General features: G+C 35.1%; 1 protein-coding gene across 13 annotated transcripts in view; it reads left to right on the top strand.

The window, feature by feature from the left end:
- NR2C1 (nuclear receptor subfamily 2 group C member 1) overlaps window positions 1–24,541 on the top strand; it is a 34,462-nt gene extending 9,921 nt beyond the window's left edge. For 5 of the 13 annotated variants that reach the window (XM_058190032.1, XM_058190031.1, XM_058190028.1 and 2 more), the window contains 16 exons: window positions 1,322–1,377; window positions 1,886–2,155; window positions 3,497–3,572; window positions 3,759–3,866; window positions 4,898–5,125; window positions 5,862–5,943; window positions 6,487–6,666; window positions 8,320–8,467; window positions 8,555–8,645; window positions 12,185–12,369; window positions 14,492–14,657; window positions 16,023–16,144; window positions 17,154–17,293; window positions 18,256–18,393; window positions 19,611–19,716; window positions 22,375–24,541. In XM_058190032.1, the coding sequence (XP_058046015.1) occupies window positions 3,519–3,572; window positions 3,759–3,866; window positions 4,898–5,125; window positions 5,862–5,943; window positions 6,487–6,666; window positions 8,320–8,467; window positions 8,555–8,645; window positions 12,185–12,369; window positions 14,492–14,657; window positions 16,023–16,144; window positions 17,154–17,293; window positions 18,256–18,393; window positions 19,611–19,716; window positions 22,375–22,549 (1,923 nt within the window). In that variant the 5' untranslated portion in view covers window positions 1,322–1,377; window positions 1,886–2,155; window positions 3,497–3,518 and the 3' untranslated portion in view covers window positions 22,550–24,541. The remainder of the gene's footprint in view (window positions 1–1,321; window positions 1,378–1,885; window positions 2,156–3,496; window positions 3,573–3,758; window positions 3,867–4,897; window positions 5,126–5,861; window positions 5,944–6,486; window positions 6,667–8,319; window positions 8,468–8,554; window positions 8,646–12,184; window positions 12,370–14,491; window positions 14,658–16,022; window positions 16,145–17,153; window positions 17,294–18,255; window positions 18,394–19,610; window positions 19,717–22,374) is intronic. The other 8 variants (XM_058190033.1, XM_058190029.1, XM_058190036.1 and 5 more) reach the window with 6 other exon arrangements.
- Window positions 24,542–24,879: the final 338 nt, after the last annotated feature.

Below are 24,879 nucleotides of genomic sequence, written 5' to 3'. Positions count from 1 at the left end.
GGACTGGCTTGATTTTTAAAAAAAAGAAAAATTTTTTTAATTTGATTTAAATGGGTTTTAAATTTCTGTAATTTTATAGGGTGTAATTTTATTTTAAATTTTTGGCCAATTGAATAAGTTTTTTAAGGGTTGTTCTTAATATTGTATGTGTTTTGTTTTTTGTATTTTTTTTGGTTGTTCACCGCCTTGAGTCCTTCGGGAGAAGGGCGGTATACAAATTAAAATATTATTATTATTATTATTATTATTATTATTATTATTATTATTATTATTATTATTATTATTATTCATGTGGCTGGCATGACTCAACGCCAAAGGCGCACAGAACCTTCCCACCAAAGGTGTTCCCTATTTTTTCTACTTGCATTTTTACGTGCTTTCGAAACTGCTAGGTTGGCAGAAGCTGGGACTAGTAATGGGAGCTCACCCCATTACATGACAGCACTAGGGATTCGAACTGCTGGCCTTTCGATCAACAAGCTCAAGGTCCTAGCCCCTGAGCTATTATGATGTTATACTTCATAATTATCACGCGAAGATACTAATCAGTGGATGAGACTTGGTTTCTCCCATATCCTGCTTCTTGCTCATTAATGCTGTCTAATGAGTTTGCCATGTAGTATAGTGTTTTTTTTTAATGTGAATTTATATCCCGCCTTTCTTCGAAGACTCAGGGCGGCTTACATTATGTTAAGCAATAGTCTTCATCCATTTGTATATTATACAAAATCAACTTTTATTGCCCCCAACAATCTGGGTCCTCATTTTACCTACCTTATAAAGGATGGAAGGCTGAGTTAACCTTGGGCCTGGTGGGACTTGAACTTGCAGTAATTGCAAGCAGCTGTGTTAATAACAGACTGCTTAGTCTGTTGAGCCACCAGAGACCCCTTTTCAGTCAAAGGATTAGACGGTAGTCTAGCACTGAATAGCCCTTCCTTTTCCTCTGTAAAGGCACTCATCTTGCACTACCAGCAATTCCTTTTCTGATTTACACAACTACAGTTACACAAATTTGATGAAAGTGCATCTACTTTAAGGAGGTGCTGATAGGTATGATGTGTATGCATTCCATATCACCTTTCCCTTTAGAAACCAGATCTCAATACAGTCTATTCATGAATGTGTGCGTGTATATATTAAATAGTCATAATTAATATTAAAAAGTCACTGACAATCTTCGCTTCAAATAATTAAATTTTAATAAAATACATGTGCTTGGTATTTGGCTAATTCTTGCATTGACTGAAACTCCTATAAATCCATTTTTGGATTTCATAATGCTTTATAATGAATTATATTTCTTTCTATAAACTCACAGGAGTCTCCAAATAATGATTATGCATTCAGGAACTGAAGTATAACAGTATACCTATGGTAAGAAGAATTCTTGATTTCTGTTTATTTATATTTCATCATTCAATTCAAATGGAACAATTAACAAAATAAAAATTTGAAAAATAATACAAACAAGAAAAATTAAACACCTGATTTCAGTGTATTCATAAATAACATTTAGGTATTTAAGTACGTAAAGCCTGCCTTCTAGTATGGATTAGTTATTTAGAATGGATATAATTTTAACAATTAAATCTAATACAAAAATTAGAATTATATTGAAGAAAATGAAAAAAAATAATTAGTTTTTTTAAAAAAAAGAATTATATATAGGTAGTCCTCAACGTACAACCGATTGTTTAACCACTCAGAATTATAATGGCCTTGGAAAGGGTACTTTATGTTCCATTAAGTAATTACAGCTCTCATAAAACATCCCATTCACGGTCACAATGCTTTTTGGGCACTTGGCAACCTGTTTGTACTTACAACTAGTTGCCAAATGCCTTGAAATCATGTGATCACCATTTGTAATCTTCTCTACCAGTTTCTCCAGAAAGCCAATGGGGAGGCCAACAAGGAAGATTTCTTCTTATCTCTGGGACTGGTCGAAAGAGCTGCCTGCCAAGGGGACCTGAATTCCTTCACTGGACTCCAGAAATGGATCCTGGATGCTGGAACTCCAAGTTCCATTCCTGCAGCCTAGCAAAGGCGTTTTCTTTGTGCACAGAAAGAAGCTGAATTCCAACAGGTTGCAAAAACGGAGCTCAGATCTCAAAGTTCTATTCCACGCATAGAGGGAAGCCAAAATCCTATGGTAGGCTGCTCTTTCACTCTGTCCACTTAACCACTCTGGAGATCACTTAATGACCTCATCCAGGAGTGCCATATTATGGTTGTTGAGCAAATCATTCATGTGGGCATATCGCTTAACCACTTCATTCAGCAACCAAGATTTAGATCCCAATTGTAGTCATAAGTCAAAGACTGTATAGTAAAATCAAGCACATATTTCAGATAAAATTTATATTTCCTCTGTAGTAAATGCCAGAATAAGATTGTGAAAACCACCAGTCTAGCTTTTTATGGCTTCAGTTTAGATGGGAGAAAACTGTTTTCCTGTTTGCCTGGATTTATTATTCTGATTGCTATTTAGATACTTTTTATACAAATATTTGCTTCCAAAAACATTATCCTAGAACTGTAATGGCGAATATGTGGCACTCGTGCCACAGGTAGCACGCAGCACCCTTTCTGGGCACGTGAGCCGTCGCCCCAGTTCAGCTCCGCCTCACATGTGCGCGCATCTCCCGCTCGACAGCTGGTCATCGGTTCTCTGGCGCGTATGCGCGGGGTGCATGCGGGGGGCGTGCGTGCATGTGGGGGGTGCATGCGGGGAGACACACACACATTGCATTTTGGGGGTTTGGGCATGCGCTTTTTGCCACTCGGTCTGGAAAAGGTTAGCCATCACTGTCCTAGAAGGTATGTTCTTTGGGAGGAAATTTGTAGAAATTATGCTGGCTTTGAAATTAATACTTAATTCTTAATGAAATATGCACTTCTATAATTGATAGATATTTGTTCAAAATGAAATTTTAAAAGACGTTTTAAAAAATACTTAGTAATTATGTATATAGTCAAGTCCATTTTTAAAAATATAACCATATAACATGATCTTTTCCTTATCTGTTATGTTAATATAGTATGTTGGGTGAATAAGCAACTAGGAATGTAGAACAATAGAAGTAATTGCTTGCGGTTACACCTTGTTTAGCAACTGTTTGCAATTATGAAGGTGATGAAAAATAATTTTATGTCCAGTTCTTGAGTTTAAGACTTTCAGCAAAGGAAAACTGAAATAAGATCATAAAGGCTGTTACGGTTTCACTTAGTGACTGCTTCATTTTATGATCAAATTGCTGGTACCAGTTGTGGTTGCCAGAAGAAGACTATTTGTTCTTCTTTTTTTTTTTTGCATAAGCAGGAAATGCTAATGCCATGAACCTACATGGAATAGACCTTGAAAGGGGTCCTCATTTTTCTCTGTAAAAAAGAGGGAAATTAAAGAAAGTAACATCAGGTCAAGTACTTCCCTTACCCAAATTGTTCATTATTTGTATTGTAATTTTTTAAAAGGAAAATATCTCTTTAACAGGGAATACTGATGATTCAGAATCATGGCAACTATTGAGGAATTGGCCCATCAAATTATGGAACAACAAATGGGGGAGGTATTTACATTTTTTAAAAAGTTTTCTAATAATAAGGAATATATAGAAATTTTCTAGTAGGTCATTACCCAACACTAGAATTTTATAGACATCTTGAGAACAATGCAAAAAACTTTATTCTATGCTAGAGGAGTTTACTTCCAATAAAGAATGCATCTTTCACCTTTTTTTTTTTTTTTTGGATAGATAACACACTCCCAAGGATCTGTTACACAGACATTAATGGACGGAACAGCACAAAGAATTCAGATTGTTCCTGCTGATGCAGGACTTTCCTTACCACAGCGGATACAGGTAAAAATCGGTCTCTTTTTGTACTTAATTAAATAATTGAAAAATATTTTGATATCTAAATATCAGGTGTACAATAACATAATTTTTAAAGCCCTAGAAAAATATGCACAAAAAATAATAAAAGTGGAAATATCTAGAATACAACATAGCATGCATTATGCTTTAAAATATTTTTTAAAAGAAATATTCTGTAAAAAGAAAGCTGCTAATATTTTCAGTATTAGAAAGAGGGTGAGTTACAAACCATTGCTCTTGTCTTAGATTTGTGTATCTCTTAATTCTTCAAGCCAAAGAACAAATCAGAAGAAATCAGCCAATATATTGATTTCTTTTGTTTCCAGATAAAGTGTTTTCCAGAAAACACAAGCAACTTTGAAAGCTCCCATGTGTTCTTATGGAGAAAAGATCATCTTCTGAATGCAGAAATAGATGTTAGATTTGAGGGAAGGGATATACTTTATACTAACATACAGTAGTATAAAAGAAATGATCTCTCATTAATGCATTAGATTAGCCTTCCCATCTAATGTTGTTCAGATATGTTTGATAATATTTTTTATCCAACATATTGACTGAGAAAGATGGATGACTGTCCAGTAGTCTTCTTATTGTACATTTTCAGGAATAAATTCTTACCTTGAAAAGAATTGAATCTATTCCAATATGTGCAAGTATTTTTTAGGATTTTGATTTCTATTATTTCTTTAATAAAAGTTATAAAATTCTTTTCAGGCCAGCAAGTATAGATTTTTTAAAATTATTGGTAAATTGAGAACTAAATTATAAAATGTATTCCGTTGAGTAATTTTCCACAGACAAGGATTCTGAGAGTTATCTGGGCACAGTGTTTAAGGTTGAAATATTGTTGTCCTTAATGTTAATACATGTTAATTCATACATGCTCATCTTCTGAAAGCAGATTCATTTTGTCAGTCAAACTTGATAATATCACAACTATCTTAGATCACATCTTTTAAAAACTTTTTTTGATAATAAACCACAATAATAAGTTGAAGTAAATATGTCACCAGATTGTTACAGATCAACAGACAGGGCAGAAAATTCAGATTGTGACAGCACTCGATCAGACTGCAACAAGCAAGCAGTTCATTTTAACAAATCATGATGGTTCTGCCCCAAGTAAAGTGATCCTTGCAAGACAAGATGCTACACCAGGAAAGGTTTTTCTGACAACTCCCGATGCTGCAGGAGGCCAACTATTTTTTACATCCCCAGATATATCAGCACAGCACATTCAGGTATGGTGTCCTATTTTATTATGGTTTATCCATACAACTTTTAAAAATGAAAAAGCATAACTACTTGTTCCCAGTAGTTATGCTAAGCATTTTCATACTATCAACATATAGCAACTTGAGATAAGAGGAGTATGCAAAGTGCTGAATTCTTTGATATAAATTAGATAATGAACAATGTAATCCAATCAGTGGTGGGATTCAAGTAATTTAACAACCAGTTTTCTGCCATAATGATTTCTTGCAACAACCAGTTTGCCAGATTTCTCAGAAAGTTAACAACCAGTTCTCCCGAAGTAGTGCGAACTGGCTGAATCCCACCACTGAGTCCAATGAATAGTTTTATTGTTTACGATACTCATGAAATTAGAAAAATTATAATAAAACTATATTTATAACTATTCTAGATATTCTGCATCTTAAATTAAATCTTAATTTTCTAAAGTAAATACAATTTAATTTTGAATAAATTCAATCTGAAACACAGTAAAATAGAAAAATCAAATTAAAGAATGATTCATAAGCCTTTAATCATAATTATTTTTATTCTTTCCTGTTCAGTTTTTACCAAGTGCAGGATTATAGGTAAAGCTATAATAATTTCTGACATGTTACCAAATAAATACTCCTTTGAAATATGCTTACCCTTCTTCATTTTTGGGAATTTGTCTGTAGATATGACTTTAAGAAAAGAAGTTAGTGAAAACAAGATGTATTAACATTGTAATTTTTTTTCCAGATTTTGACAGACAATTCTTCAACAGAGCAAACCTTAAATAAAGTATTTGATCTCTGTGTTGTTTGTGGAGACAAGGCTTCAGGTAAATCACTATGTACTTTGCAGAATGAATAGGAAGACTTTTTAACCGATGTTCATCTTATGAAGCATTTAACTTAATTTTCCTTTTCTTTTATGAGTAATACACTTGAACATTGCATAAATATTGCATCGAAGCTATGAGCTATTAAAAACAATTTGTCACATCAGAAAGGAAAAATCAAATTGTTGAAAGCAAGAAAAAATTCTGCTTAAAATGAGACATTTTGAATAGCACTTATATGTGATAAGTAGCACAGTTCTTTGAGCATGTCAATTTCTATTTCCATGCAGTTGATATGAGTATCTCTGATGAGCGTATGATAGAAATATAGAAATATCTATATTCCATAAGCCTTCTTTTTTATTCCATAAACTGCATTCTTTTCTCAATGGCAACATTTAGCTCATTTTAAGCATAAAACATTTTGTATTTTTAGAACATTTTGAGCATTCAGCAGTTCTGAGAACAGTACATTTGTTAGTGTGTATTTGATAAACAGAAGCAAACTTAGAGTAAAATTAATACATTTTGTTATGAAATCAGGACGCCATTATGGAGCAGTGACCTGTGAAGGTTGCAAAGGATTCTTTAAAAGAAGTATACGGAAGAATTTAGTGTATTCATGTCGGGGAACAAGAGACTGTGTGATTAACAAGCATCATAGAAACAGATGTCAGTACTGTAGGTTGCAGAGATGTATTGCATTTGGAATGAAACAAGACTGTAAGTTCGAAAGAAATAAACTCATGTAATGCTGTATTGTTTTTTGCACCATTCTTGCATGATACATTTATCTTGGTAAATAATAAAAGTTTAGAAAGAAAATGCCACTTACACTGTGAAGACTAAATTATTTTTGGAATTATCTTTTTTCTAAGGATTCTTATACAGGTAGTTCTCAATTTACAATCACAATTGAGCACAAAATTTATGTTGCTAAATGAGACATTTATTAAGTGAATGTTTCCCCATTTTACGACCTTTCTTGCCACAGTTGTTCAATAAATACTGCAGTTGTTAAATTAGTAACTTGGTTGTTAAGTGAATCTGGCTTCCCCATTGACTTTGCTTGTCAGAAGGTCACAAAAGGAGACCACGATTCTGGGACATTGCAACTCCTATAAATATGAATAAGTTGCCAAATGTCTGGATTTTGACCACATGACCGTAGGGATGCTGCAATGGTCGTAAGTGTGAAAAATGGTCATAAGTCACTTTTTTCAGTGACATAACTTTGTACGGTCACTAAATGAGCTGTTGTAAGTCAAGGACTATCTGTATGTTTGAATTCTTACATGTGTGCATATATAATGCTGATAAAGAGGCTTGCAGTATATCTTAAAAGATGTAGATATTTTAGATTTTGCAAGTCCATTCTTTTCTGCCGTTATAAAACAGAGAACTTTACGTATTGACATCTATGGAAAACAACTCATTTGTTTACATGGGTTGAAAGAGACTTTTCTCTGATGCTCAAATCAGTGGCATCAGTTTTTTTCAGACCAATCGCTTTCAAATTCTGTTTGAACAAACCACAAGATTCTTAGGAGCTTTCTAGAGATTCTCAATAGAATAAGTAGCTATTTCTTTGAAATTTATCAAATATATTGTAATTGCTTTAAAACATGCAATCAAATGAGAGGATTGAGCTTGCTGTGCAAACGGACACAATTATACAATAAATAAACCTGTTATTAGTCTTTGCCAAGCCCTTTGGGCTCACTATTTTTCCAAAGATAACAAATACAGATTTGAGACAAAATAGTTGAATGAATATCTTCAAACATTACAGAGACAATATAAGATTGGAAATTACTGTTGTAATTTCCTATTAATTACTGTTAGCAGTAATTACTGTTGTTACAAACTAATGTTTTCTTATGAAAACATATGTTACATAAAATGGTAATACCATACAATAGCTTATTTTGGTTTTGAATAACTATGCATTGATAGAAATACAACACTGGAAACATTTCAGTAATAAAAATTGATTAGAAAACTGCTATAAAGTTATGATCTTCTTATTCCTAACCTCCTGTTTCCCCTGCATGAATTCTGATCTTATAATCATATTAATTTTGACAAGCTTTATACATTTATATAAATTGATACTAATGCTATTTCTATTAGAATTTACATGTGAAAGAAATGATGGTATGCTATTCTGTATACCAAACTTCAAACCATAAGATAATCATCAATAATATCTGAGGTTGTTTCAAAACAAATTGGTTAGATTTAATACAAGAAGCAATTACATTTAAAACTATCAAGTTGACCAAGTAACTAAAAATCCAGAACTGGTTTCTAAAAGCTAAAGCCAAATGTGGTTGAATATTGAATTGATTTTGATAATTCCACCATTCTTTGTAGCTGTACAGTGTGAAAGAAAACCTGTTGAAGCATCACGAGAAAAATCTTCAAATTGTGCAGCTTCTACAGAAAAGATTTATATTCGAAAAGATTTGCGAAGCCCACTTACAGCAACTCCCACTTTTGTAACAGATAGTGAAACAGCAAGGTATGCAAATATTAATCTAGTTTCAATCTCTTTGACATTGAGTCCTTTCTAAACCCACGAAGCAATATTTGTGTTCTTTCATTTCAGATCAACTGGAATGTTGGAGTCTGGAATGTTTGTTAATATTCATCAGTCTGGATTAAAGAATGAACCTGCAGTACTGATGACTGCAGATAAGGTATAGAATAAAATAAATGATTTTTACAATATTTTTATAATATTAAAGAAGTGGCTTCCAAGTTTTATCATCTATAAGCTAATATAGCATTCCACCCTCTTTTAAAGTACAAATTAAAAAAATCTGTTAAATGAAAGTGAAAATATACCTGCAAATGAAGGTGGGGAAAAAACCTATCCTCCCCTTAGCCTTTTATCTATATGCAATTAGGGAATTGCCATCTTTTCAGTCTTTGTTCAGCAAAAAGTCATTAGGATCAATCTTTGGCATTCAAGAGGAGTTTTCAATGTTTAATTTTGTAATAAGAAAGACGCATCATCCAGAATTTCTTGTCACAACTGTTCTATGTTCAGAACCTTTTTTGATTTGTCTTTTATATTCCCATTTTGGTGATCTCAAATTTATTGTCTTCTATGCCTTCAAATTCTGTAATGTCATGTAAAAGTATTTTCAATTTTTTTTCTCATCTTCTACAAATCTATCCACTAAAATCTGAATCTTTTCTGAAATTTTAGTTAGCAATATCTCAGTCCAGTTGTCAAAAAAAACAACAACTTTTAGCTATTTTAATTCTTTTCTGATTGATCCTTTATTTCCCTGTAATGTCCATTTGCAGTCTTCATCAAGTCTCATTCCTATTATAGATTTAGATCCATTTGAGTTGTTTCCCATAAGTATATTACTCTTCAATGCTTATCTATTCCTTGTATCATCACCTCAGTGTTTATGCTAATCTTTGGATAGTTTGATTGAATCTTTACTCACAAAAAGATTAAATATACATCAGAATTCAGTTTACGACAAAAGTACTTCCTGAGTAATCTCTGCAAAGAAAGTTGTCATAGAGAGGAGGTTTGGATATGCAGGAATCCCCTTTTTATATTCAAAACCCAAATGACTTCTCTTTTAATACATGACCGAGACTGTGTTTAAATTCCTAGATTGCAACATCATGCTAATCTATTAAATGGATATCTAATGGCAAGATTTATTGGGATTTTTGTTTCTGCAAGTAAAAGAATTGGTAGTCATTGTTAGTAGTGAACCACCTAGTACAGTGATTGCGTGCTTGGACTTTTGGTGTTGCGTGCCAAAAGTCCGAGCGCGCAAGTGCTCTTGCGCTCCCACGTGCCAGCACCCATAATGCAATGGGCGCACCCATTTGCGCATGCGCGCATGAATGCCCACCACACTCCCCATGCACATGTGGTCTCCACTGCGCATGTGTGCGCCCCACTTTTTTCAAGCGGGCCGGTTGCCTCATAACGGAAGACAATCAGTTACCGGCCCATTCCCTGGCGTGACAGCTGTTCCCCAGCCGGTGGCAGCATTCTTGGCCCCGCTACTACGGCAGCGCCATGCACCAGCTGGGAAAGTTCACCCCTCCACCTCGGGCCCTGCATGCAGCCTGCAACCGGGAGATGTGTCACCCAGTGCAGCGCTCCTCCTGAGGGCTGCCTGCTCATCCACCCTCCAGCCAGACTGGGCTGGAAACAGCATGTCACCTTGCGCCATCCTTGTCCTCCTCCTGCCCGGCTGCTGGTTCCTTGATGCGAGCAGAGGCTGCTGGTTGGAGTGAGGTGAACTACAATTCTGGCCTGCCGCGGCTGCGAGTGCCAAGGCATAGTTAGAATTGGAAGAAAAGGCTGTGTGGCTATGGCGGAAAGAACCGGAACAACACCTGCAGTTTGGTGAGGCAGCAGCTTCTCTCACTGGTAACTGAGCCCACCACGCCAATTTGCGGGCTTAGTTACCGGCAAGAGCAGCCGCCGCCATGCTAGTGAGTGCATGGTGACACACCGCTTCCAGGCCAGTTTGGACAAGGACCTGAGAGCCCCGCAGGGACAGCTCGCCCAAAAGAACTATGGCAGAGCCTTGCAGTTTTATCTGCCGGAAGGGGAGAGGAGGAGGAGGGGCCTTACCCAGAGGCAAGGCGGCAGTTAAAGCCATAATTCTTTCAGGAAAGCTGTCCCCACGTGGCTCTCAGGTCCCTGTCGAAACTCGCCTGGAAGTGGCACATCACCTTGCACCCACTAGTGTGGCGGCGGCTGCTCTTGCCGGTAACTGAGCCCACAAATTGGCCCCTCCTAGGCCAGGAAAAGAAGCTAACCGTCCTCCGCCTGGGTTGTCTGGAGAAGGGGCAGGCAGAGCGGCTACCTGCCTTGCCTTACACCTTCTGTGCAGCACCAGAAACTGTGATGCTCTTGTTTTCCCTCTGCAAGCCCCGTTTTTGAAATCAGGTATGCAGCAGAGATCTCCAGGCAGTGGAGATTGTGGCAACAATGATTTTGGGTGACATTGGGCATGGCGGGGGCTTGGTGACAGGCCCAATCTGCACCCGACTCCAGCTGCTGCGCTGCCATGCAAGCCAGGATCTCTGGCCGTACGCCGGGGAAGGAGCCGCAGGCAGGGGAGCCGCCTGCCCTGTCAGCAAATGCTTCCCTGTGCACCTGAGCTGGCTGGTCGCTCTTCTCTTCCCCCTGCAGTTGCCACTACTGTTACTCTTCTGGGGCGGTACAGCTGCGCAGGAGGAACGCAGCCCAGGCGACCCACACGGCTGGTTGAGCGAGCCAAGAGGGGCGTTTCAGCCCTGCTTTGATGGCAGCCACAGGATCATCTGCACAGGAAGCCCAACACCACCCTGCCCTCACTGGCTGCCAAAACCCTGCCAGCCACACCTGCTCAGCCTACGGCTCCTAGCAGGGAGGAGCTCAGGCAAGCCTGCGTGTTCTGAGCTTCCCCGGCTGGTGCATGGTGCTGCCGAGGTGGCGGGGCCGAGAGCACTGCTGCCAGCCGGGGAATAATAGCTTTCAGCAGGGAGGAGTCCAGGCCACAGAGTCATCTGTACAGGCAGCCCACCACCACCACCCCGCCCTCACTGGCTGCTGGTCCACTGGTGCTCCGGACCACCTGGAATCGCACAAGAAGCCAGCGTGGGCAGGGAGGGAGGGAAGCCCCTGCTTACGTTGCTCTGCTCCCTTAGGAAGTGACCGCCAGGATTCCCTTTCTGCATGTTTTGGCACGCGCGTTTGTTGCTACGCGCGTGCATGCATGCCAGAAACCAGACCAGCTGGCTGGTGCGCATGTGCATTCTGGAAACAGGAAGATCAACTTCCTGGAGTATGCATGTGCAATGAACAGCTGCTCTTCTGGTTTTCGTCACGCTGGCCGACGCACCAGAATCCGGAAGAGCAACGGGCCACGGCTCTGCGTGCCGAAGAAATGGCTTTGTGTGCCACTTCTGTCACGTGTGCCATAGGTTTTCCATCACGGACCTAGTATTTCAGTGGTTATTAACAAAGATTGTAGCTATTTCTAGTAGCTTAGTATCTACAAAACTCTTTCTGTCAAAAACATTGCTAAGCAATAAGTTTTAGTTAAAATATATAATGACTTGACTAGTATCAGTACTTTGATTTTTATGTATTAATCAAGCATCTTATAAAACTACCAACAAATATTCTGCAATAAAATGTCAGGAATAGTGTCAGGAATAATACCTATCGATAATGACAAAGTTACTTTTTCCCACTCTTCAGGTTGAAACGTGTCAAGGAGATTTAAGTACTTTAGCAAATGTTGTAACTTCATTAGCAAACCTAAATAAGTCCAAAGATATATCTCAAAATAGTGATGATCTGTCAATGATAGAAAACTTAAGCAATGGAGATACATCATTATCAGAGCTTCAGCAAGATGAGCATGAAAGTGCTGATGTTACAAGGTAAGGAGTAATAATATCCAAATGTTTTGTCATAACAGGAAATGCAGTAATGTTGAATGTTCAACTGTATCTTAGTAGGCAACATGGAGCAGCCATGTTAACAGAGATACCTAGTTGGAATACGTGTACTTTATTTTATTAGTGAGATTTATTTATTTTATTTTATTTTATTTTATTTTATTTTATTTTATTTTATTTTATTTTATTTTATTTTATTTTATTTTATTTTATTTTATTTTATTAATTAAATTTATTTGCTGCCTATCTGGCCATGGGGCTATTCTAGCCAATTTACAACAATACAGGTAATCCTTGATTTATAACAATTTGTTTAGCGACTGTTCAAAGTTAGAACAGCATTGGAAAAAGTAATTTATCACACATGACCATTGCAGCATCGCCATGCTCATATGATCAAATTCAAAAAAACGGCGAGTGACTCATATTTATGATGGTTTCCGTGTCCTGGGGTCAAGTGATCATCTTTGCGACCTTCTAACAAATAAGGTCAATAGGGAAGCCAGATTCACTTAACAACTGTGTTACTAACTTAACAACTGCAGTGATTCACTTATAACTGTTAGCAAGAAAAGTGATAAACTGGGGCAAAACTTAGTAACAAAAATATTGGCTTCAATTGTGGTTGCAAATCAAGATTATATGTAAAAAGAAAGAAATGAAATGAATGTAAACAAAACAAGTAAAATAATAAAACAATAAAATAAACAATGAAAAATAAGAATATATCAGTATAATAATAAAAGGATGGGCAGAGAGCAAGGGAGGGAGGTAGAGTCTGCCTTCAAGCATCCACCTCAAGCATAGAATTCCCCCATTGGGTCCTCAGGCCAACTGGCAAAGGCAGGTTTTCAGACTCTTGTGGAAGGAAAGGAGAGTGGGTACACATATTACTCTAGAGCATGGTTGTCACACTTGCAGTGTGATGTTGCTGTCACATGACATATTGCAACGTTTCTCCCCTTCGCAGAGCTCGGGTGGGTGTGGCCTGCCCGTGACGCATCCAGCCCACAGGCCGCCAGTTTTACACCTCTGCTCTAGAGGTTAGGATGTTCCAAAGGGCAGGCGCTGCTGCAGAGAAGGCTCTTCTTCTGGATCCTGATAGAGTTCTTTGACCAAAAGGACCTGTAGTAGGCCCTTTCTGATGGCATGAGTAGGACAGGCAAAGTAAACCTGGACCTATGCCATTAAGGTTCATCATGTAGCTTAGACCTACACTATTAAGAGCTTTAAAGGTCGTAACACATTGATCTTCCCTCCAAAGCAGATTGATAGTCACGTTTGCAGAGCAGAAGTATATAAGATGGGGCCCCAAAGAATGTTTTCCCCGCTGCACTTCACACCAGCTGAAACTTCTGAATGGATTTCGCCCCATGGATATGCAGTAGTCCAGATGAGAGATGGCTAAGACTTGAGTAACTGAGCACATGGAGTCAGAAACCAGGAAAGATTGCAGCTGGTGCACAACCGGAGCTATGCAAAACTCCATGACTCTCCTGGTCATGCTCACCTCCTGATTTTCAAGCAGGAGATATATGCATGAGTATTATGCCCACTTGCTCCTTTATTTTGGCATTCTTACCTTTTTAGAGTGCCTTGAACCATCATTTTGTGGGTTAATTAACAGTAGTTTCAATTTACGTCTGGATTAGAAAACTGTACTTAACTATATTTTAAAAACCAGAACCTTGCATCACTGAATTTGATTTATGATTCAGATAATTAATTTCCTGGAGGTGTGACCCAGAATTTCTTAGAGAATCTTAAATATATGCTGATACTCAAAATTATGTAACAGCTTTCTTTTTAATATTGACTGAGTGTGCTTTGAGACTCTAGGCATGTCAGATACTAAGAATAAACTGTATGAATTAACAGGATACTAGTGTTTGTAGCTCACGCCTCAGTGCTTTGTACTAAAACTAATTGCATCTTCAGGTTTTGCCTGGTTGGTCTTCAAAATTCAGGATCTGGAATCTCATTTCTGGTTCTTCCTTTCCTCTTAAAATTTAATTTAATTTGTATTCTTTGGATCAATAATTTTTTAAAAATATTTTTGCCTTTTGTAGTTGATTAATCTTAGTATCCAATGTATTGTCTATAGGGCATTTGATACTCTTGCAAAAGCATTAAACCCAGGAGAAAGTACACCATGTTCGAGTTCTGCAGAAAGTATGGAAGCAAGTGCACATCTAGCTGGAGAAGAAGCAAGCATGAATATTGTTGAAATAGAAGGCCCACTACTTACCGATGCTCATGTAGCTTTCCGGGTATTTAAAATATGCATTTATTTATAACTCAGCTGTTTAACTTCTGTAGGGATTATTTTAAAGGTTGAGTTTATATACATTTAATATTTGAGTAATGTATTTGGATTCAATTTGAGTGGCTGACAGCTCTAGAGCAGGGGTCTCCAACCTTGGTCCCTTTAAGACTTGTAGACTTCAACTCCCAGCTTTGCTGGCTGAGGGACTCCGGGAGTTGAAGTCCACAAGTCTTAAAGGGACCAAGGTTGGAGACCCCTGCTCTAGAGAATATATACGGTTGCTTAATTGAATAATACAGATGCTCCTCATTTAACAGTCACAAGTGGAATCAGTAGCTTGGTCTTTAAGCTGAGCAGTAGCTAAGTAAAACTGTTACTATGGTTGTGATTTTCATCTTTTGTTTGCTTTACAGACCTTCAAAGGTCGTAAATGGGAGACTTGTCACAAAGTTACTTTTTATCACTACTGTAACTGTGAATAGTTCTTGTACAAGGCAAACAACAGAGAACATTTAGCAGTAAGGAGGATTGATGCTTTTACAATTAATGAACATAATAGAAAGGTTCAGTAGAAATTCTGATAGATATGGATACTAAATACCACCATGAGAGGTCTGCAGACTAATTTTACTAGATGTGAAATTAAATAAAACAGTATTAAGTAATTTATATAGGATGTAGCTATTTTGATTTTTCCAACCAAGTTTAATGATGCATTTTAAAAATATGCTGCTAAAGAATAAATTATTTCACATATCAAAACCAGTGCAACATATTTCTTAGTAAACAATGTTCAGGTTTTTGTAGAATGTTCTACTTTTGGGCCTTTTTAACATAAAACATGCCTCCCACTATTATTTGACTTAATTTAGTGTTCTTGTAATATCTCAGCCTAGTGCTGGGGGAAAAGCCAGGTCTTAATAGCCTTACAGAAGGCCTGGAGGTTGGGACACCGCCCCCCCACCAAAAAAAAAATCTGTTGTGACAGAGAATTTAGGGAAATAAACATGGGTTAGAAGGAAAACATTTTTTTTATCTTTGCTAAGTTAACAGTGATATTGAAATGGAAAAGATTACGTGGACATTATTTATTCTGTAAACTGCTTTGAATGTGACATTCTTTATTCTCAGTATAGTTTTATTGAAGGAAAGACATTTATATTTAAATATTTACATGAAATTTTTATAATACATTTCTCTGAGACATATTAGTGAGAATATTGGTATTAATTAAAAAGTGTTCTAATTCTGATAGTTGATACTATGCTAGGCTTTGAAACACACAAACACACACACACAAAAACAATTTATTCTTGTTAATATACAAATTATATCAGAGAAGTTCATTTTTAAAATTCTTTTCTGACAGCTCACCATGCCTTCACCTATGCCTGAATATTTGAATGTTCATTATATTTGTGAATCAGCTTCCAGATTGCTTTTCTTATCTATGCACTGGGCCCGTTCTATTCCTTCCTTTCAAGCTTTAGGGTAAGTACTGAAAAAGTTGAATTAGATAATGAAGTTTCTAAGCAATATTTCTCTTTGCATATGTCAAAATATTTAGCTTCGATAATTCTAACATAATTGCATTAATATTGTTGCTATGGTGCATGGATAATTAAAAAATTATAATTTTTAGCTGGCTAAGCCAAACATTTATAGTTGGCCAAACATCTTATGCAAGATTCTAGCTTTTTCTGGGATGAGGCCAGTATGCAAGCGTAAGTGGCATTGCTTAAAGTCATCCTAAGCATTTTCCAATAATTCCAACCTGTCCTTCAATTTTTCTTGACAGAAAATTCTAGATACTTTGCTTATTTTACACAACTGGTTAGCAGACAATGAGGATGCGCTTGCTGTGACCAAATAAAATAAAATCCCTGAAGCTCACTTGTAATTTTTGCTCTTATGCCTTACACATGAGAAAAAAAGGCATAATGCCATAATTTGTTTATCTGTCCTTTATTTTAGAAATAAAAAGTAAGAACAGGATTTTTTCAAATTAAGCTTGCTTTTACAACACAGATTTATATTACCTATTACTTGAGACTCATATTAAATAAAAATATCAAAAATTTAACTTTTTCCAATCTGATATTTTCCAAATGCAAGTACCACACAAATGAATAACATCTAAAATATAGTTTTCCGTGTAGAAGTATTTTATCATATGACTTGTTGGGTGGATTTAAATGCATTAATACTGAACTATAAGGTTTATTTGGTTTGATTATATGAAACCAACTATTGTAGTTTATAAAGTGTTGTTTATGGCATTGTGTGATGTGTGTGAACCAACTAATAACCAAACTACCCCTATCTCTTTTCTGCTCCCTGATTCCTGCACTAAATTTATTAATGTGACACGTTTTATTAAAATTATGCCTGGAACTTTTCCTTGTATAATAAGAAAGATTGCATAACAGAATTATGCACATGTTGAGTTGAAGCAGATATTTTCATTAAGTAATTCTGGTTTGTTTTTGTTTTTAAATAGGCAGGATAATAGCATATCATTAGTAAAAGCCTGCTGGAATGAACTTTTTACACTTGGTCTGGCACAGTGTTCACAAGTAATGAATGTAGCAACAATCTTAACTGCATTTGTTAATCATCTTCACAATAGTTTACAGCAAGGTAAATATATTCTTACCAGGGTCATACATAGATGTGGGTGGTCTCAGTAATTTGTGTTATTTGTTTTGCTATTGAAATCTTAAGGCCTATTTGCATCTAGTTGTATTTCTTATATTTGTTTTTGCCTCATATACCTTTTCCTTCTTTTTCTTTCTTCCATTTCAGTTTTCAAACTTCATCTTTAATAACAGTCAGTCAAGTTTTATGTACCCCATGGTAATATAAATAATGTTGAATTGATAAGTGCATTAATGAAAAAAAGAGGGGCTGCTTTCACTCTTTTTCAGTAAAATAGAAATGGCACTATTTCATTATAAAAGTAAGAGGAAATAGCAAATAGTCAACATTACTTGACTAATAAAAAGGCAGTAAATCACTAATCTCTTAGTTGGGCTTGACAGCCATCTTTTAAAAGTTTTTTTTTAATTAATTTCTTCTGGACAGGCTGAAAGAATTTTTTTTTTGCCAAATATAATGATAGAAAAAACATAATATAAGGACGTGTCATTATTTAGAGATACTTAAATTCATGCAAAAAGGAGATGAATAAAAGATGGCAATTGAAAAGAAAAGAGTAAATATATAAACAAATATAATTCTGTTATTTTTTATATCACTCTCCTATCACACTCTCCTTGTCTATGATTTCATACATTCATTCATTATTTCTGTTCATCTGTTATTTGTTTGTTTGTTTATTCCATTTCTATAGCTGCCCATCTCAAACTAATTGATATTATATCAAAATTAGCTGAGACTTTGGTTAATTCTAACATATGTATAATTCTAATATATACATATTGTAGATAGAATAATAAACATTATTGGTACATAGATTGTGAAAAGTGTAATTAACTATTTTCTGACTGAGAGTATAACAGTAGTTATCTGGATCTAAATTTCCATTTAAAATAATTTAAAATTCTAAGTAAGAATCTTTGTATTGCTGTGTATTAATGTAGATAAGTTGTCAGCAGATAGAGGAAAACTAGTGATGGAGCATATCTTCAAACTTCAGGAGTTCTGTAACAGCATGGTGAAGCTTTGTCTTGATGGTTATGAATATGCTTATTTGAAAGCAATTGTCCTCTTCAGTCCTGGTATGTAAACAGATGAATTTAAAGCATTTGTCCTTCGGTCTGTAAAAATATGGCCTGTAGAAAAGCTGCCTTCTCATATATAAATTCTTATACATGGCTGCTTTAACTAAATTTATCTAAGCATCCAGCATTCTTATTCTGAAAAATTACCTTTGCTAAAGCATTAAAAATCATTGTCCTTAGTATTTTACTTGAGATTACACTAATTTCAAATACATTTGATCCAAACATATTTGAATATATTTTGGGTGGAAACATTCTCTTGGGGGAAATAACTTGTGCCATAATTAACTTTTGTATAAGTATATTGACTGAGATCATCCATTTTTGTTCATATTTCATTTTATCAATTCATAATCTAATAATTAACAAAAATATATGGATGTCTCAATCATCTTTAAATTAGTATGTGGGCTGTGAATATAGTCCAAGATTGATGCTGAGTTATTAGATGAATATGATGCTGAAGTGGAGCAATTTGAGGAATCTGACAATGTGTATGTCTCAGTAACATGTTTTTTGGACTTTAAAACTGGAACTAGCAGTTCACCAAAAAAAAAAAATCATACAAAATTTCAGAATGGGAATGGGAACGGAACAGAATGAAGAGACCTTGGAGGTCTTCTAGTCCAACCCGCATCTCAGGCAGGAAACCCTAGGCCTATACCATTTCAGATAAATTATTTTCCAATTTCTTCTTTAAAACTTCAATTCACAACTTTTGAAGACTAGATTGTCAAAATCTCACAAAATGTTGATAACCTGATACAAGATCTTAGGATTTATTTTAATTTTATTTCAATAAATAATTTTTAAATAAATTTTATTTAAATTTATATGATTTCCTAAGAAACTCTAGTTAATAAAATGCTGTCCTTTACTCTGGATGGATCTTGGAAGGAATGTACCAATTTTGTAATGTAATTGATATCACACAAGGACTATGATCTTCCCCATATGTGGGTCAGAAAGCATTTTTCACTTCAATAGATTTTGAGTTCTGATACTTTTTATGGGACCCATTGAGTTCTGATGTCCCTACCTGTTCAAATAAAATGTTATTTTTCCAGCAAAGTCACTATAAATGTTGTAGTCCTAATTCTCAAAACATATGGGGAACAATTTAAAAATCAAAATATTTGTCATAAGATAAGTTTAGTTGCAGCCTTCTTATAGCTGTATTATTTCAAGTAAATATAATTGTAGATTTGTTTTAGATCACCCAGGCTTAGAAAATGTGGTACAGATTGAGAAATTTCAAGAAAAGGCATATATGGAATTCCAGGATTACGTAATGAAAGTATATCCCGATGATACTTACAGGTGTGTAGAATCTGAACAAGTATCTATTTCCATGTTTTTAAAATGTTTCTTTTAAACTTTGAGAAACTTCAAGGTTTTTTTTCTATCTTCACTGTGGGGTGATATTGTTATAGTGTTATCCTGTTGCATTTTCATGCAGGAATAACATTAAATGAATAGTAGATATAAATTTAAATTCATATTTGATTTCCCCCTAAAATAATAGGGTGTAAAGTCACAGGCTGTATAAAAACTAGTAAAAAATTAATCCTGTAGGGCTGCACACATATTTTAAATGTTTATTAGTATAAAAACTATATGGTGCCACTGAAGTGTACACAGAACAAGAACCTGTCAGTTATTTTGTACAAGTAAATATTTCAAATTTAGTACTACCTGTAAAAATTCTGTCTGTTCCAGGCAAAGTTGTGTTCACCTGAACATTGAACTTTTTTTCCTAAAACACAAAAACTTTTATCAACAAATAAGGGTTTAAAATGTAGTGTATCCTTTATTCAATTACTATTAATATAACAAAATCTTATAAATTAAGATTTGGATTTAACCAGTCCAAATCCCATTAGTAAATAATCCCTGAAGGAAGTCTAAATCTCCGTCCTGCTGTGTAAGTAAAAAAATATAATTAGAATATTAAAACATTAAAACTACACAGATTATGATTTTAAAACTATACTGAAATCAGAACTAAGAGATGGGGGACGTGAATGAAATCTTCTTACCCCATCAGCCACCTCCATTGGTAAATGTCCCTCTTGGGGTCCCATGCCAACTGGCAAAGCCAAGATTTGATACCCTTCCAGAAGGCCAAAAGGCTGGGAGCAGTTCTCACCTCCAGTGGTAGAGTCTTCCCCAGCAATGAAACCACAGTGGAAAAGCTTCTTCTTGAACCCGCCTGCTGGAATTCCTCAGCTGAAGGGATCCATACCAGCTTCTTCCACTGCCATGAGTGGGGCGGGTTAGTCCCATTTGGGAGACATAGCTCTTTAGATATTCTGGACCCACAGGATATGGGCTTTAAAAGTAAAAGCCAACACCTTGAATTGGATCCCTAAGCAAACAGCTAACCGATGCAGCAAGTGCAGTAGTGGTGTTATATGTGCAGCCCTAAGAGCTCCCAGTATTGTGTGCTACTGCATTCTGCATCAGCTGCAGCTTCTGATTACTCAAGGGTAGCTCCAGGTAGAATGCGCTGCAGTAATTCAGCCAAGAGCTGATTAAAACATGAGTGACCATGTGCAGATCCAGCTAAGGGCGAACTGGTGCACAACACAGTTGGTATAAAGGCCCTCTTGGCCACAACTGCCACCTGCTTTTAGAACAGCAGTCATGAGTCCAGAGGACCCCCTAGTCCTTTTGACAATAAATACTGTAAACCAGGGTATACTATCTAGTGTGCTAGTGATCTAGTCAGTAGCATCTAACTGCTTCCTATTGGAGGAAGGTTGGTGGGCTAAAAAGTTACTCGGCCTAATTGTATGATGTTGTATGACAGTTTTTAGGAATGAATCACCTGCAAAAGCTAGTGCAAAATTACATGAATAAAATGTAATAATTCAACATCAAAATTTCCTAGCAAGTAGGGTAGCATACTTGTCTCTTTGCCACGTAGGGCTAGGATAAGCTATTGTCTCTGTAAGATATACAATTGTGGAACTGTATTATGCATAACGTAGCAAAATTTCACACAGCAGCTCTGAATTTATTTTTTATTTTATTTATTATTAATCGTATTTATATACCGCCCTATCTCCCGAAGGACTCAGGGCGGTTCACAGGCAAATAAAAACACATAAATACAAATTAAAATAACAATTAAAAAACTTATTCTAAAAGGCCGAATGTTTAAAAACAATATAAAAAAAATAAAACCCATTTAAAACCAATAAATTTAAAATCTAATTATTACATTTTATTCATGCAACAAATTTGAATATTTGAATAATATCTTCATGTTTGCTCTCTCAAACATTATTATATATGAATAAACTATCGATTATTCACTTATTAATATATTAGATTTTGTAATTGGATATAATTTTATATAACATTTTAGTGCACTATAAACCAAGCATCCAGTTTTAGAGTTCTCTTATAACTTTTTTTTTCTTTTTAAAAAATCTAACCTAATCCTAAATATTAGTTTTTAGCTCCTAATTTAAGTATTAATAGAATGCAGTTCTATGTTATTTCACTTATAGCCATATAAATTATAACATACATAGCTGGATTCTGTTAACCTTGTTTTAAGATGGCCACTGACAAAAATGAAGTTATCAAATTGCTGTTTCTGCTAAAACTAATCCATAGATAATTGTAGTGAAGTTTACTCAGACAGACTATTCAAATTTAATTACAATTGTACCGCACTTCATCATGTTGGATTCAAAGCAAAAGAGGTGCTTTAAAGTATGTGGGGAGGGAGGAGGTCCTCACATAGTATCTGTCAAAAATTCCAGAAATGAGGTATTTAGCTTGAGTGGCCAACAGGATTGTATCATGAAAAATATGAATAATTTAGAAATAATAATAATTTAGAATGATTTAGCATTTATTGCTGAAAAACTATACTTTTTGTTTGCTAATATTCATTGGTATTAAATAATCATTCTCATCTACACATGTAAAAATGTGCCACTGTTTGTCCAATCTATCTTCCAGGCTCTCTAGGCTACTTCTCAGATTGCCGGCCTTAAGACTGATGAGTGCAACTATTACAGAAGAACTGTTTTTTGCAGGACTAATTGGAAATGTTCAGATTGACAGTATCATACCATATATTCTACGAATGGAGACTGCAGACTACAACTCTCAAATAATTGGTCATACTATATAAAAAAAAATTAAACCAGTTTCTATACCATGGCAATCGTGGTGATTTAAATGTACATTATCTCCAAGAGATAAAAACCAAGTTTTCCCATGAAGGCATAGCACAAAAAATAAAGGAAGGTGCTAATTCTTCTTTAGCAATTCATTTGGAAAACACAATGGAATATCTTCAGTGGTACAGGATGACTTACCTTTTATCTGATTTTCAAGAACTTTGTACATTTCTGATAATTAGTGAAAATCAAGAAGTGTAGTTCATCCTATTTTTGTAGCTTAGCTATACATGGAACTTGTGAACTCCAAGCAAATACACATAACTTAACCTTTGATAAAGAGAAGCTTCATACAAACATTTCAACCTGATACTAGGACAAATAAACTTCTTTTCCAAATGTTCTGGATTCAGTATCTTGTTTCTACAAGTTTACTTTTGTCAGTTTCATTTCTGCTTTCACTTCTGATGAGATAGAGTTTCAGTTCTGGATAACTCAGCTACTTTTTTCAGAAAGAGGTGATTTTGGAGTTACTTAAAACAGGGCTTTATCTCATGTTAGTGTTCCAAATCAGTGGAATCAATTACATGTAATCAATTACATGCAGTAATTGTTATGTTCAGAGTTTTTAGCAGTTGCCAAGATTTCAGAGTAAACATAATCCTAGATATTTTAATCACATCAAGAATTGTTATTTTCTAACTCCTGTTATTTATAAATGCAAAATAATTTGTCATTGTGATTATGCTTTAATAATGTTTATCCACATGTATCTAGGTAAATTTGGAAAAGTTTATTGAATTTCATTGTATGCAACTTTATGATACAACACATTCAGCCACATCTAGCATTATGTGAGCAATGATGCTTGCACAGTGTTCCCTCTCTCCTTTTCTATATCCTTGTGTATTCCAGGTTGCTCCCTTATCTTAAACCTGGAGCAAATTTGGGAAGAATATAGAGAAAGTAAAAGATGGCAGTAGACCTTTTCCCCAGATTGATGCTGTTCCACCATCAGAATTACACTAATGAATGAAATTACCACTTTTATTGGAAATGAATTTATTAAATTCTGTGTCTTTTAAGATTTAAGTTCCAGGTTTTCATAAAAGAATTCAGATAAAATTAGATTTTTTTTTAAAAAAAAGGTAATAAGTGAATAAACAAATAACCTTGATGAAATATATGTATTGCATACTAAATGGTATGTTCTTCCTAAATAGCACTAGAATCCTTATTATTTCATATTTTATGTTTCCATGTTTGGGTTTGCTACTTTGTATTTTCAGCTTTTGAAAACTTTTCCAAGTGCACCTTTCAGATTTATTAAAAGTGTGGTTTTTCCTTAGTTGTTTAGTAAAGGTAGTTGAGGTTCAGGATATTACTATACCAGAGGATACTGATACAGTGATGTTCTGTCAATTCACCCTTACTTTAGATATTCTTAATCAGCAATAGAACCATCTCTATCAAATTATGGACTCTTCTAATTAATAAAAATGAATTTATGTAATGTGACAGGTAAGATTATTTACTTGAAGGTTCTAAAAATTATTTGACTACAAGGGATTTATTTTATATATTTCATAATGAAACACCTAATGAACTGATCAGTTAATTTTTTTATGCACACAAAATATATGCATACACTTGGGGACATGCAGAAATTAATCATACCTACAGTTGTAGTAGCTTTTGATGTATTTTTGGCAACATCTTACATATATAACTTGTCCTGTTTTAAAGCATATTTAAAAATCATTTGAATTGCACACCTCCCTAAATGGTGTCTGTAAATCTGTTCTGCAGTCAGTAGAAATTTTCTGAATTCCATTCCAATTTCTCATTTGTTTTAGTGATTCACTTGTAGTGTACACATCATAATGTCCCAATTACTATCTTATTGTGTAAATATACTGTTGTAAATGTCTTTAAACTTAAAGAAGTGTAAATTCTATTTTGGCTGTATTTTTAAAAAATAAATTGTAACTTTTATTATAGAATCCTGTTAATCGTATTTTTTAAAAAAAACAAACAGCTCAGGCAAACTATACTTCCAATATTACAGTTCAATTCGAGTTTTAACACTGCTGAAATTTAATATTGAATGATCACACTGGCTCTTCTATTAGGTTTTTTCCAGCTGTTTATTGCTCACTAGTTTACATCTGTTTACTTTTCCCTTTCTATGCAATGTAGTTTGGTTTCTTGTTTTGAGATACACGGTACCAAACTCGAAAGCACAACAGTAATCAATCAATTGACAATCTGAATCTGAAAATATTTATTTTTATTTATTTATTTATTTTGTCACAACAATATATGTAGGAATCATACAAAA

The sequence above is a fragment of the Ahaetulla prasina genome, chromosome 7, assembly GCF_028640845.1.
Source record: "Ahaetulla prasina isolate Xishuangbanna chromosome 7, ASM2864084v1, whole genome shotgun sequence".
Taxonomy (NCBI): domain Eukaryota; kingdom Metazoa; phylum Chordata; class Lepidosauria; order Squamata; family Colubridae; genus Ahaetulla; species Ahaetulla prasina.
Note: the sequence above shows the minus strand (reverse complement) of the source record. Positions and strands in the feature narration are given on the sequence as shown.